The following is a 16,171-nucleotide window of genomic DNA, read 5'->3' as shown; positions in this document are numbered from 1 at the left end:
ATGCGGCCTAGTGCCAAGTAGGTTTTAAAAGTGTATTAGGAGTGCAAGTTACGCCTCCAGTCAAGTTGGTATTTTGGGCCATGTAATTAACCTGCTTCTTTACTGAAAATAGGCCCAGTAGGTTGGGTATTTATTACCCCTGTTCTTGGTATGCCTTGAGGGCAGTTTGAAGTATAGTTTATTGTGGCCTTTGATGGGCTTGAACCTTGACAGTGGGTTTGCTCTTTCTTAAATTTGGTTTCTGTGTGCCTCGAGAAGGCTTATTATGGTAATCAGGAGCCAGTGCTCCTTGGCATGATTGGGGTTTTCTGCCCCTTTGTTTGAACTTGGTATAGGTAAAGTTGGGCTTATAGCTCAAGGTTTGTGAGTGTCGGGCTCGAAGCCCAAATTTTGTAACGAACTAAAATTGTACTTTCTTAATTTGTTGATCAGCTACTTGGTACCTGTTATATTCTGTTATTTATTTACCTTGAAAAGAAAATATAACCTTTGTTAAAGTTTTTAAATTAACTTTAATTTCGTAAGTTGAGACCTATTCCACCCAGCACCTTCTTTCACCTCTGCTGTTCCACAGATACCTCGGAACAATGACAATGGAGTTTATTGACCATCCTTTCCACTTCCTCTAGCATAATTTCACCAATATCATTTTCCTCCTCCTCATGAGCTTGGCTGTTCGCAACACCACAAGGATGATTTCTTTTTACATTGAGAAGATCTTCAAAATATTCCCTCCACCTCTCCAGTGATTCCCTGGGATCTATTATGAGTTCACCTGAATTACTCAAAACACTGTTCATTTCCTTTTTCCCTCCCTTCCTAAGATTCTTTACTATTGTCCAGAAAGGTTTCCCTGCTGCTTGACCTAGCCTTTCCACGTTGTTACCAAAATCTTCCCATGACTTCTTTTTGGATTCAACAACTATTTGTTTCGCTCTGTTTCTTTCATCTACGTACAAATCCCTGTCTGCCTCGGCCCTTGTTTGGAGCCATTTCTGATAAGCCTTCTTTTTACGCTTACAAGCTGCTCTCACTTCATCATTCCACCAAGATGTTCGTCTTTTCCCATCTTTACACACAGTTGTTCCTAGGCATTCCCTTGCTGTTTCTACTACAGCATCCCTGTATGCCACCCATTCACTTTCTATATCCTGAACCTGCTTACTGTCTACTGTTTGAAACTTCTCACTAATCATATCCATGTGCTTCTGTCTAATTTCCTCGTCCTTCGTAACAGCTAAGCCCATACTAGCACAAAAGTCCAGCAAATGCTTCCCATTCCCATTAGCTTCCATATCTTCCCCACATTTACCAATCACCCTTTCTTATCCTTCAGTTCTATTCTCAACTCTTGCCTTGAAATCGCCCATTAGCACTATTCTATCCTTGCTGTTGACCCTGACCACGATGTCACTCAATGCATCATAAAACTTGTCCACTTCGTCTTCATCTGCACCCTCACATGGTGAATACACGGACACAATTCCTGCAACTGACAAATCTACCCACATCATTCGCTCATTTACGTGCCTAACAGAAATTATATTGCATGCAATGGTATTCCTGATAAAGAGCCCTACCTCAGACTCTGCCCTTCCCTTTCTAACACCCGTCAAGTACACTTTATAATCTCCTATCTCTTCCTCGTTATCTCCCCTTACCCGAATATCACTTACTCCTAGCACATCCAAATGCATCCTCTTTGCTGACTCAGCCAGTTCTACTTTCTTTCTTTCATAAGCCCCATTAATATTGATAGCTCCCCATCGAATTCCATTTTGTTCGCCAAGTTGTTTCTAAGGAGTCCCTCGCCTGTCAAATGGGAGTGTGACTCCGATACTCCCATAGGTCCGAGGCTTGCTTAAAGTGTTCTGAGCTCGGTAAATTCATGAAGCAGGATGCTACCCTACTTGCACATAGTCCAAGTGAGGATATCTCCTCTAACGGGTTATGGACCACCGGTGAATTGTATAGTCCTAGCCGCCTGAGCACAAGGAGGGCCACGACTCAGAATATGTCCGAGATGCCCACTCCCATTCCATAGCAACTGGTATCCCGACTCTCAGGACCACTTACTAGGCCACTCAGCCGTTGCCCATGGTTCACGAACTAGGACGTGACTACAGTAATCCACTCAAAATTTCCTTGAAATGTGCATCTCTCGCTTAATTTGTTCAATTTGTTTATAATCGTCTTTTCTTTTCATTGTTAGACTGTTAGATGGGACCTACCACAATATTCCATCATAAAAGTGTCAAAAATTTAGAATAAATTTCAGTTTTTGAAAGAAATTGAAGTGTTACGTTTTTCGTGCCGCTCCGTGTATAAGTATAGGAAAGGAACAAACAAATGTCAAATCAAATCACAGGGAGAGAGAGAGAGAGGAATGAGAAAGGAACACACATAAAATTGCAAAGCTGCTCAGTAGCTTGAATTCTTTAAATACAAAGAGGTGGCCTTTTAATATCTGAATTAGCTAAGGGATTTAAAATTCACCACCAACATCACGTAACTTCACTCTTTCACAAAAATGTTAATAACTTATAAAGTAAAGAACACATGTATGTTTTAATGCATAGAGTGGGAAAGAATATTAGGTAAATATGTGCTGGAAGCAAATGATTTTCTAACACAGACTGAAGATCTGTCAAGATGGCTCCTTGATGAGTGTTTATGTCCACCCTACTGATAAAGCCGAGAAGCAGAAACAAGCTTGTTGTGTGCTGAGAAGAAATGGATGTAGAAGAACTCGGATTGATAAGGAGAGCATATCTATTTGAAGGTGGCAGTGTCCTTTTGTGTTTCCATGTTTTCCCTAGTGTCCTATTTCTGATGCTCCCTCTTCCCACACTGATCTGCCATTGTGTTCATCCTATTAAGTGTTCCTTTCTCATCATTCACCTTCCCCCCCGCTCTCTCTCTCTCTCTCTCAGACTTGATTTGGGGAAAAGGTGACAAACAGGTTCAAGGACAGCTAAAGTGAATGAAACATCTGAAGAATGTGGAATGAAGATCAGTGTGGAAAAGATTATGGAAAAAACAATATATTAAGAAAGAAAGAAAGATCATATTAAATTTGATTGCAAGGATCTGGAATTGAAGTATTTTGAGAATTTCGGAAGCGAACTAATGCAGACTACATTAAGACCGAAAGAGATCAGAAAAAGGAATAAAATAGGACAAGGGTTGCGTGCAGTGTTTCCATGAAAGTATATGAAACTTATGGGCTAAAGAAGTGCCCGTAAAACAATGTATACCGGGCGAGTTAGCCGTGCGGTTAGGAGCACGCAGCTGTGAGCTCGCATCCGGGAGATAGTGGGCTCGAACCCCACTGTCAGCAGCCCTGAAGATGGTTTTCCGTGGTTTCCCATTTTCACACCAGGCAAATGCTGGGGCTGTACCTTAATTAAGGCCATGGCCGCTTTCCTCCCATTCCTAGTCTTTTCCTGTCCCATCGTCGCCATAAGACCTATCTGTGTCGGTGCGATGTAAAGCAACTAGCAAAAAAAAAAAAAAAGTATAAGATGAATTAGATACCCCTAACAACATATGGAGCACAAACTTGGGCAATGACAATGACAAAAAGAGATGAGAGATGAATAAAGGCAGCAGAAATGAAATTCTTGAGAAGTAGGGTGCAGAAAACAAGGCATAAACTGAGGCAAGAGGAAATAAAAAACAAAATTAAAAAGGAAAAGTTAGTTGATAAAGCAGAGAAAAGCAAGCTTGGCTGGTTTGGACATGTTGAAAGGATGAGTGAAGACATTATGGTAAAATAGACCATTGGAAAGGCCTAATAGTACGAAATGAGACTAAATGAAATGACAAATTAAAAACTCAAAAAATCCTCCACCGACCACAATGGATGGGATGGGATGGGATGGGATGGGATGGGATGGGATGGGATGGGATGGGATGGGATGGCTGGGTGGAGGGATGGATATGAATTTAAAACGATCAGTGGAATGTAAAACTTTCAAACAAATTTATTAAAAAACCACCATTCCAATACTTTACAATCTTTAAGTTTAAGATACAAATACTACATATATGTTAAAATGGGACATGGGACATGTTTAAGATACAAATACTACATATATGTTAAAATGGGACATGTCCCATGTATCTTAAACTTAAATATTGTAAAGTATTGGAATGGTGGTTTTTTAATAAATTTGTTTGAAAGTTTTACATTCTATACTCCAATACGGCTATCATCTCTCTCTCTCAATTCTCAATCCTAAGTTTGGTTGGCAGCAATTCGTCTTCTCCGCTCTTCTCTGTAATCCGCTAACCTTTTCATTTGCACATATGAGCCTGTTCCTACGTCATCTCTGATCTGGCTTGAATATTGCATCTAGGTCTTCCTCTTCCTCTTTTACCTTGAATCATTCCTTCCATGACATGAACTATGAAACCATTGTGCCTATAGAGATGGCCACTTAATTGGTCTCTTCTCTTTCTTATTGTTGCTAGAAAGGATCTTTTTTTCACATATTTGTCTAAGAACTTCTTCATTGGTGAGTTCTGCTGTCCATGAGATCTTTTCCATCCTCCTCCAGCACCACATCTCAAATGCTTCCAGACGTTTCTTATCACCTGCACTAATAGTCCATGTTTCTGAGCCATACAAGCCCACACTCCAAACAAAGCACTTAATAAATCTCTTCTTGGTCTCCACATTTAAATTCCTTGAAATAAGTAGTAAATAAAGTAGTAATAAATAAGTGATTTTACTTCCTAAGTAGGTAAAGACATTTACTTGCCTTAGTTGTATATCATTAATTCTGATGTCGACTGCAATATGCTGGCGGTTGCAAACCATAATTTTGGTCTTTTTTGCATTAATTTTCATGTTATATTTATCTCTCAATATCTTATTCATTCTTATTAATGCACTTTGTAGTTTCTCTTCGTTCTCCTCTATGACAACTATGTCATCAGCAAATCTTATCATTTTGATTTCTACTTCATTTATATTTATCCCTTCCATATCCTCTTTACATTCCTCAATGCCTTTCTCAATATACAGGTTGAACAGCACTGGTGACAAATTACATCCCTGCTGTACTCCTTTCTTTATATAAGCCTCCCATACGTCACCATTTATGTTTATGATGCCTCTTTGGTTGTTATAGAGTTCATATACTATTCACCTATCTCTAAAATCTAGACCAACACTAGTCATAATCTTCATTAACATATTCCAATTCACATTATCAAAAGCTTTTTCTAAATCCACGAATGCAATAAACAAAGGTTTTCTAACGTCTAGCATTTTGTCTATAACCTGTCATAACGTTAGAATAGCTTCTTGTGTGCCTCTATTTCATCTAAATCCAAACTGACCTTCAGCCAAATGTGGTTCAATTTTATTGCTTATTCGGTTATGTATTATTCTTGTCAATACTTTTGACATCTGCGCCAATAGACTCAAGGTGCGATGTTCTTCACATTTTAGAGTTCCAGGTTTCTTTGGTATAGGTATTATGTGAGACCTTTTAAAATCTTCTGGAATTTCTCCGGTTTCATATATTTCCGTAATCAGTTTAAAAATATAGCCGTGTGTTTCATCATCCAGTCTCTCTATCATTTCTCCAGTTATTTCATCGCATCCTGGCGCTTTATTAGGTTTCAATTCTTTCACAGCCTTAAGATATTCTTCTTTTGTTAATGAAGGTCCCAGTTGATCACTTGTTATGTTGTCTTCATTTTCAAGGTCATTTATGTCAGTAGGATCTTCATATAATGTTTCTATGTATCGCTTCCATCTTTCTCCCACTTCTTTGCTCTCAGACAACAGTTTCCCATTTTCACCTAATATGCTGTTACTACGGCCAGAGACTGTTCTAAATTGTTTCTTAATCAATTCATAAGCAGTTTCCGTGTTTCCTTTCTCTATTCTTTCTTCTATTTCTTTGCATTGTCTCATTATATATTCTTCCTTAGCCTTCTTTGCTTCTCTGTTGACTAGGTTTCAGAGTCTTTTATAGTTTCTGATTCCTTCTTCACTCTTTGAGTTTTTAAATTTTCTCTTTTCCTCTATAAGTTCAAGCACATAATCTATAACCCATGGTTCTCATGCTTGTTTCGTCGTTTTCCCTATTACCTGATTTGCAGCTGCTATGATAGAGTGTTTAAGGCCCATCCATTTCTCATTTATTGTACCATTGGGTATTTCTGCAACGTTCTGTTTTGCCAGTGTTTGATAGTTTTCCTTGATTCTGTCTTGTTTTAGTTTCCTGACATTATATCTGCAATATTTTTCCACGTTCTTCCTCTTCTTTCTTAGTCTTAAATCAGATTTTAAAAACACTAGGTTGTGGTCACTCGCTACATCAGCCCCTGGATAACTTTTGCATTGTTTGACTTGGTTATGGTATCTTTCCCTTACCATAATATAATCTATTTGGTAACTCGCTTTATCTCCAGGTGCTGTCCAGGTATACCTTCTTCTCTTGGGTTGTTTGAACAAGGTGTTTGTAAATACTAGTCCTTTTGCTTTACAAAAGTCTATTAGTAGTTGTCCTCTGTCATTTCTTACTCCAAGACCATATTGTCCTACAGTCTTCCCATCTTCTCCTTCACCAACAGAAGCGTTCCAGTCTCCAAGAAAAATGAGATTCTCATTGTCCTTAATCGTATCTATCAACTCCTCTAACTGATCATATACCTGGTCCACTTCTTCATCTGAATGATTTCGTTGTTGGCATGTACACCTGTATTATTATCATGTCAACTGGTTCATTTTCTATTCTCACCATAATTATTCTATCACTGTATTGTACATAGCTCTGAACTCGTACACCTACATTTTTACTTAATACTATTCCTACACCTGCATGGCTTCGTTTTTCTCCAGAGTATATAATTCTAAAGTTATCACTCCAAAAGTCCCCCTTTTCAGGCCACTTTATTTCACTCACTCCTAATATGTCTATGTCGTGTTTAGCCATCTCCTTTTTTAAGTTCTCTAGCTTACCACAAATGTTGAGAGATCGTTCATTCCAAGTTCCTAAGATAATATTTTTTGTGTTTCTTCCAAGCTTTGTCCCTGACCCCAGCCGGAGATTCAAATTGGGGACTATTTTACCTCCGGAATTACATTTAGTTCCAAAGCCCACCATCATTGCTGCATAAGAAGGGACATCCAGTGGATCTTTAATGGAGTGGTTTCCCCTCTGGCTTTCTCCATCCTATGCCGTTGACCATACTGGTTCATCCGCCTTTAGGAGCAGTTTCCCACTCCAAGGGAAAGAGAGTGCCCTATCCTCCACCCGCTCATCCGCCCTCCTTGGAGGCCGTTGGCACTTGGTAAAGGGGGCCCCCTTATCCCGGGGGGTATTCGGTCCATATCTTCTATCCAAGAATAAAACCAACTTGGTAAGCATTGGGATTAGTTCTTCTGCCCTCTAAGCCATTGGGAGACTTCTTCTTCCACCTTAGAGACTGTTGACCATTTTATTTTTTAGCCTCAATTGATCCGTGGGTGCTTATTTGACCATGCCTTATTTGCACCTGTCCTGCATATCTACAGGACGTCCCCTATCAGCCACTGGGACACGCCGTGTCAGGGTTGAGGCCCCCCACCCCAGTGTCTCATGCAGGGTTATTTTTAGCCCCTACTCATTTCAGAGCCAAACCCCTACGCAAGGTGACCAGGTAATGTGTAATATGCTATTAGTACAGAAGTCTCACTACTCATTTAAAGATGGCTGACAATATGGGCCGGCTGTGAGATGTAGGCAACGCTAAGAATGCTAAACAGAGTACCAAACTTCATCATAGTTTCTATGGTAGCAAAGACAAAAGAAACAAAATGGGTGAAAGTGAGGGCAAAGATGTTAGCCGAACATAATGAGTGGCTATCCAGGTAGTGTTATCTATGGAACTATTGTAGCAGTTAACAAGATGGCTGACACTTACTGCACAAAGTTTATAATAAATATTATACTGAAAGCACTATCAAATACGAGTATATTCTTTGGATAACACTAACACAAACTCAGCACCTAAAATAAGCCACAAATATTCCTCAGAAGCTACGAAAGAAGCGCAGTTTTTCTGTATAGGTGGATGTAAGATGGAGTGCTATTACACACGACCTCATCCTCTGCCTATCATAATGAGACTCATAACATGTAACGATCAGTGTAACCGACCCACAATGCCTCGCATGCATAGAAGCTAGCGTAAAACAATAGTATTACTGACCAAGGAACTGCTTCTATAGCACAATGGTTGATTGATGCTTGTAGTTGAAAGGAGTCCAAAATCCAAGTCTTTGGCCCTTCATAATGGTACTTATTGCTAGAAAAGTACACTGACTTAGCAAATGTCATGGGATAGTCACGTAATAGCGTGTGGGGCCTCCTCTGGCCCTGCAAACTGCAGCGAGATGCCGTGGAAGTGAGTTGACAAGTCCCTGCTAGTCCTCTGGACGCAGCTGACACCAAATCGTTTGCAGAGCGGCCGCCAATGCTGGTCTGTTCGTGGGTGTAGCATCCACAGCACGCAGCCTGCATTCCAGAACATCCTAGATATGCTCAATAAGGTTCATATCGGGGCTCCTGGGTGGCCACAGCAGTCGTTAGACCTCTGCTGCATGTTCCTGGAACCATTCCCGGGCCACGTGGGAGCGATGTGGAGGCGCGGTATTATCTTGAAACACCACAGAATCGTCTGAGCGCTGGAAGGCCAAAAATGGGTGGAGATGGTCTCCGAGCAGCTCAACATACCGCATACCATTTAAAGTCTCTTCCAGAACAACTAGGGGGCCCATTCCATACCAGGAAAATGCACCCCAGACCATAACAGAGACACCAGCACCCTGGACCACACCTTCGAGGCAGGATCCATCGCTTCATGTGGTCCGCGCCATACACGGTGCCTCCCATCGGCATGCCGCAGTTGAAACAGTGATTCGTCCAACCCACGTTATGCCATTGTTCCAGTGTCCATCCCTGGTGACTGGCGACAAATGCGCGTCGTTGTGCCCGATGACGTTGGGTTAACAGTGGCACCCGTGTGCGGCGCCAGCTCCCATACCCCACAGAACCCATGTTCCTACAGATTGTCCACTGGGAGACATGTCTGGCACGGCCTGTGTTGAACTGAGCCGTGATTTGTTGCACGTTTGCCCGTCTTTCACCACTGACAATACGTCTGAAATGTCGCCGGTCACGGTCATCGAGGGTGGCTGGATGGCCGGTCGTTCGTCTGTTGTGGACGGTGACAACCGCATTAAAAAATTCACGAAACATTCTGGACATGGTTGATCATGTGAAGCCGAATTCCCGCACCACTTCCGAAATCGCACTTCCCATTTGTCGGGCACCGACCACCATACCCCGTTCGAACGGTGTCAGCTCACAACGACGTTCCATGTTACACCTGTCACATGCACAGCCATTGCTCACAAGGTCTCCTATACAACTGCCGCTGGCACAGGGGGCGTGTGGAGCGCAGACAACACACCTGCGCATTAGTGCTCCGCTATCCTATGACATTCGCTCAGTCAGTGTAGAACCACGGTATTTGTCATGTTGCAGTACTGATCAAGAGTAGCGTAAACTCATGGTATTCCACACATTCTGATACTACTCACAGTTAAGGAAATTCGCACATGTATTACACACCCAGGGTGTTTTGCACATTGCGGCGCCATTGACAGGCAACGCAAACCTATGGTGTACATCACCTAAGTGTACTAACAACAGGGACTCATACTATCCTGTGGTGTTTCTCATATAGTGGGTACTAATCATAGGCAAGCCAGAACCATGGATTCCGTCATCCCATGGTGTCGCTCATGTAGTGCTACTAATCACAGGTACTGTAAAAGCTGTCGCGCTCTCATTTGCTACTAATCACAAACCTATTTGGTACCTAACATAGTGGTACTACGCGCAAGGAAAAGTGACCCATGGTGTTCCCTGTGTGGTGGTACTAATCACAAGGAGTTTCATGGTCCTAATATAATCATCCCTTGGTCGCCCCTTATAGTGGTTACGACAGGCAGGGGATACCGTGGGTATATTCTTCATCTGCGTCCCCCACCCTCAGGGGTTGTGTGTTTGGTCCGCGAGAAGTATTTTATTTCCCTCAAGTCCGCCGGCACGCCGGTTAGGACCCCCCTATCCGCCACCTGGGATGCACCACGTGGGAGTATCACCTCTCCCCCTGCTACATCCCAAAAAGTTTAATATGTACCAAAACACAAATGAACTTACATACTTGATCTACTTTACTACTAGTCGCCAAGTTTTTCAACATATTTCTCCCACTGTGGTACCAGTTTCAATATGCCCTGTTCGTAGATGTCCGGTTTTTTTTTTTTGTTTCTTTTTAAGTATAGCCACCTGTGGACCGCTGATTTCACTTCTGCATCTGTCGCAAAGTGTTGGCCGGCCAGGAATTTCTTCATGGGACCAAACAGATGAAAGTCCGATAGTGCCAGGACCAGACTGTATGGTGGATTCTGGAGCACCTCCCACTAAAATTTGGCAAGTTTCTTACAAACAGGAGCAGCAACATGGGGACAGGCATTGTCATGAAGTCTGACACCATCAGCATTAATGTTGCAGTGTTTGTCACGAAGGACACGACGCAACTTAACCAAACTTTTAATGTAGGCTGCAGCATTCACAGTGGTCGGTGTTCAGCAAAGTTCACCAATATCACACCAAGCATCTCCCAGAACTTTCCTAGCAGACTGAGTCAATTTGAATTTTTTTCGTATTGGGGAACTAGCATGTTTCCACTCCATAGAGGTCTGCTTGGTTTCGGGCGTGAGTGTTATGCCCATGACTCATCACCAGTGACAATTCTTTCAGAAAGTCATGCCGTTCTGTGACATAAAGCGTTGAGTGTTTTTTGCTTGTCGTCATTTGCTGGCCCTTGTGGTTATCTTTCAGGTTCTTAGGCACCCAGCAAGTACTAACTTTACAGAATTTCAACGTGTCATGAACAATGTCGTACACCGCACCATAAGAAATGTTGAACGTCAGTGATAAGTTTCGTAGGTGCACACGCCGGTCGTTCGAAATTGCTGCCTCAATGGTGCGGATATTCTGCGGAGTTGAAGCTGTTACCAGCCACCCGGAGTGTGACGAATCACTAAAGTTCGCACGGCCCTCTTGGAAGAATTGCTACGGTCCACACAGTCGCCCCCCATACACACCACACATCTACTTGTGAATTTCACACAATGTATGCCCTTTAGCCCATAAATATTGAACTACACTTCGCTGCTCTTCACACGTGGACAACAGTAACATGCGCACCATGTTTGTTTTGTAGTTCAGGCTCCTCTCACTAGAACTTCAAACTATATCGTCATGAAATTTCAACATTCCAACTGCAATACCAGGGGAGAAAAATAATTATCGTGCATTACTTTCCGATCTGCCCTCGTATCTGAATTAGCTAAGGGATTTAAAATTCACCACAAACATCACATAACTTCATTCTTTCATAAAAATGTTAATAGCTTATGAAGTACAGAACACAGATATATTTTTTAATGCATAGAGTGGGAAAGAATATTAGGTAAATATGTGCTATAGGCAAATGATTTTCTAAAACAATTCATAACATCTATCACAGTTACACAGTTAATTACCTTATCCACATGGAAGATGAGGTCTAGTTCACAAACATTTTCAAAACATTTGTCCAGAGTTTCAACAAATACTTGAATGAGATCGAGAATCCCCAACTCAGACTCTGATGAATCCACACAGAAGACAAAATATAAAGTTGCATAGTGTCTGTAGATAAGCTTATAGTCTGAACCACCAATCAAACTGAAATCAGAAATGTAACAAAAAGTAAGCTAATAATCATAACAACAACAACAACAACAGTAATAATAATGGTGTGTGGCTTCCAGGTAGGCCTGTTGCAGATCTTTTGAGTTGACACCCACGGCCAACCTGCCAACATTATTTGGTTTCAACAGAATGGTGCATCCCTTCATTCTGCTTTGAATGTCCACAGACACCTGAATGAAAGTTTCCCAACTCGCTGGATTGGATGTGCTTAATCTCAGACTCCATTACCCTGGCCTGCAAGAAGCCCTGATCACAAGACACGTTGGGGTCTTATGAACGTAGGGATGCAGAAACTGATACTGAATTGCCAACAAAGCCAAAGAAACAGTCCTGGCAGCATTTGAAATTATACCTCTGATATGTTATGAACATGGAAGTACCTATATAAATTTTGAATCCATAAAAGGTAAGCTAAACATAACCACGTAAATTCAAATCCAGTTTAACAGGCCTCTCCAGCCACTCTGTACACTTCTTGATTCTATTTCGGACTTGTCAAATGTTATGTACCTCATCATCATCATCATCATCATCATTTCCCATTATCCAGCTGCAGCCGGGTAAGGGCAAATATGGTTCCTCTCCACTTTCTTCAGTCTTTCCACCACTCCTCCTCCAACACTGTGTCCCAGTCCAGGTTTATTTCTCTAATAATGCGTTGGATCGAGTCCTTCCATCTCAATCAGTCGTCCGCGGCCTCTCCTTCCTTGCATTTGAATTTCCATCACCTTTTTTGGCATTCTTTCATCACTCATTCGCTTTATGTGCCCAAACCATCTTAATCGGCTCTTCTCTATTCTATCATTCATTTTTTCTTCCAATTTCTTCCCAGATTTTCTCATTCCTTATTTTGTCTCTTCTACTCTTCTGTATCATACTTCTCAAGAACTTCATTTTGGCTGCCTGTATTCAGCTCTCGTCCTCCTTTGTCATTGTCCAAGTTTCTGCTCCGTAAGTTGTTATGGGTTGAAATAACAATAAGTTAGTTTATTAATTTGTCCACCTAATCAATACAATAAATCTTGTCTTTGTTAAATTACATTGACATGATAATTAAAATGGTACATGTTTCGCCTTACATATAGCCATCATCAGCCATGGGTTCAACCTTGAAATAAAATCAGGCACCTGATTTACATATAAATAAGATAAAACTGATTTATAAAAAGCCTTGAAGAGACTTGAAAGAAAATTAACATACAGTAAAAGACTAGTACAATATTGGTTTTAAAGACAATGCTATGAGTGAGAAGTTCATAAATGGCGAAAGTATTTACAATAGTAACATGGAAAGACTATTAATATGAATAAAATTAATAAAACGATAGTTTGTTATAGACTAATAGTAAAATTACTGTAAAATGATGTTGATCGACTAGCAGTTGGAACTAGATAATAATGAGAAATGATCGGAATTGTATTTTTAAAACATAATGTTGAATAAAATAAAGTTGAGAGATGGTCAAGTGACCTCTGATAATTTGTTTACGAAAGTTAAAAGTCAAAAGTCAATAGCATACGGTGATGTTGCGGTTCAGTTTGATGCAGAAGTACGAGGTTGTCGTTGAAGGTTAATATACGATGTTTATATTGGACCTTTATGGACCATGTCATTTGATATGATGTTACAACGTTGTTGAGAATGGCAGTAAGAGCTCGACAGTCGTTAATAATTTTAGCTCATAACATAACAAGTTAGCCTCACCACCGTCAAATGATTTTACTACTGATCCAACATTCAACACATTAGCTACATTCTACCGTCACATTGCCTTTTCGACCAGCTTGTCAACAGGAGAGAGAAAAAAACGATTATTCCTTTCACTGGTTTTAAATCTAATGTGTTTATGTGCTAATATTAAGTAAAAGTATATTCTTTATAAATTAAATGCTTCATAACCTAAGTGTTGATATTATTTAATGCTATAATTAGAATTAAATAGTGGTGGAGTTAGGGGTTTTTTGACCTCCGGAGTATATGAAATAATGAAAATATAAAAAATGTGACAGAAAACGTACCAGTTTATTATAAAAATTAGCATTGTTATATTTTTAAATTTCAAAGGTACAGCGTGAGCCTGAAATCTATCAAATACTTGAATCTAAATCATACTAAAATACATAAATAAAACGACAAATAAGCTTAAGACTTTCATTACAGGTATTCTGTTTCACTTTCACTCTCTTGTTCAGTCTGTGAAACAGTGTTTTGTAATACATCCTACTTTCCTCAGTAATGAACTTCATTAAATTTTGCAAGTCCTTTTGCTTTGCTTTTTCCAGTGGCAAGGGTGAGTAGTATTTTTATTGAGTGGGAAAAGATGCAGTTGTATTAGGTCTCTGAATGTTAAATCGACTCCATACTGTACCTTTCATAGTTTTACTCAGATGGATTTCATTTTTGTGGGATGCTGAATATCGTATCACTTTACTTTCTGATATGAGGAATTTCTCGGTTGGACTATGCTTAGTTTCTTTAGTACTTGGGTTTCCCTTGAATATTTTAGAGAAATGTTGAAGGTAGTCATATATCATAGTTTGTTTAACCTGTACAACATCATATCCATCTACCTGTAAATAAAGCATGAAATGCAAAAACTCTCTAATTCCATGGAATAAGAGGTGTTTAGCTTCCCGTGGATTTTAAAAGCACCTCCTGTGTGCAGATGAATGACAGAATTACGGCATTCTTGCCTTCCATTGATGCGGAACACACTAAGAAACCCCATCCTGCCCATAACTCAATTTCGCCCAAAATTGGAGTTAGTGGGTTTTTGATCTCCCTGCTTCAAATGTTTCTACGTCTGGAACAAACTGTGTAAAGAACAGTCTTTTAAGAAGTCAGCAGATATTCAGGCAGCCTTCTGATTCATGTAATGGACTGGAGGAGCATTAACGGAAATATTTTTAAATGCCTTAGGCTTCTTTGCTTTACCGATCATAAGCAATTTTGCTTTTAAGTTCCCAGTAATATTACTACAGGCAAGAACAGTAACTCTTTCCTTACTATGTTGTAGCCAGGTGCAGACGGCTTGAGCTGCGAGAGTTTTGATGGCAGCATCTTGAAATTCAGCCCAGTCTCATCACAATTAAAAATCTGATCACCGGTTAATCTTTCAGCGAGAATTATTTCTTGAAATTCCTTTTTAAATTTCACAACCTCATCGGATTTAGCTGACAGTTTTTCTCCACAGATATTAAACTGCCCAATGCCATACCGTTTTATCCAGCGATCAAGCCACCCAGCACTGGCAGTAAAATTAGGGTCCCTTTCATTAAACTCCTTCTGGAAATACACTCCCATTTCTCGCAGAACAGGGCCAGATTGACAAGCCCTTTTCCAGGTTTTGAGCGAACCAAAGAAATAGTGCTTCACTTTTTCATACTCACATTTATTATAATATTTTAAATTTTCAGTGCATCACTTGTTGCTCTGGTAGAGCCCCACTTTTCAATTTCTTCCCTCTTATGTTTCCAGTCTCCCTTTGTAACACGTCCTACACCATAATCTTAAGCCACTTTTTGAAGAGTTTCCCCTTTGTCCAGTCTCTTTAACCCACTCAACTTGTCTTCCACAGAAACAATCACTTTCTTCTGTTTACTTGCCATACTCGTAGAGGATATGAAAACTAGAACATCTGCGCCCAACCAATACTACACTGAACAATCCTACCGCGCGACTGCCAGTGCTTGTCCCACGGTCGCACCCTCCATACCGGGTGTCCCAAAATTGCCTCCACCTAAAGTTCAAATTAAGCCTACCAGTGTCGGATAACACGGAATGTCGGATAAGCGAAGGTCGGTTGAGCGAGACTCTACTGTATTTGTATTTCGTATTGACTGCAAAATCTGAACCTAAAAGCAGCCTTTAAATGTGAATGTTGGGCGCAAATTTCAGTATTCCAACTGTTTCTTCACATTCTGTGTAGCTTTACTCTGGCCATAACTACACACTGATGCGTGGCAGATCACGTTCCTCCACGAAGTTCTCTCTTCTGCGCAGTTACAGTTCCATGTGCCCCATAGTGTACCGAAACACTCTCAAGCTCCTAATGTTTTGGAACAGCTGACTGTTCCGGTCTGCCAAACCTTATTCCACGTGGACTGGACTGTCACTGACAGAGCAAGCATGCTATTGGTAAGAGCCATCTGCTATTGCTCACAACAGAGGAGAGTACAGACAGTCAAAATTCTGGTTTTGTCGTAGGGTGGTACTGTTTAACATTTGAGTCACCAGTTGTTAATGAGGAAATTAAGAGAACTATACCAATAGGCATCTATTCGAAAGACCTGCATCAGGCCTCTCTGGAGGCCATATGCCATTATTGAATTAATGC

At 40.7% G+C, this 16,171-nt stretch overlaps 1 protein-coding gene across 4 annotated transcripts in view; it reads right to left on the bottom strand.

Annotated features, from left to right (window-relative positions):
• The window catches only part of or (AP-3 complex subunit sigma-2 or), a 212,576-nt gene that overhangs the window by 137,054 nt on the left and 59,351 nt on the right, over positions 1 to 16,171 (bottom strand). For all 4 annotated transcript variants that reach the window (XM_067148341.2, XM_067148339.2, XM_067148340.2 and 1 more), the window contains exon 3: positions 11,624 to 11,807. In XM_067148341.2, the coding sequence (XP_067004442.2) occupies positions 11,624 to 11,807 (184 nt within the window). The remainder of the gene's footprint in view (positions 1 to 11,623; positions 11,808 to 16,171) is intronic.

This window comes from Anabrus simplex, chromosome 5 (assembly GCF_040414725.1).
Source record: "Anabrus simplex isolate iqAnaSimp1 chromosome 5, ASM4041472v1, whole genome shotgun sequence".
Taxonomy (NCBI): Eukaryota; Metazoa; Arthropoda; class Insecta; order Orthoptera; family Tettigoniidae; genus Anabrus; species Anabrus simplex.
Note: the sequence above shows the minus strand (reverse complement) of the source record. Positions and strands in the feature narration are given on the sequence as shown.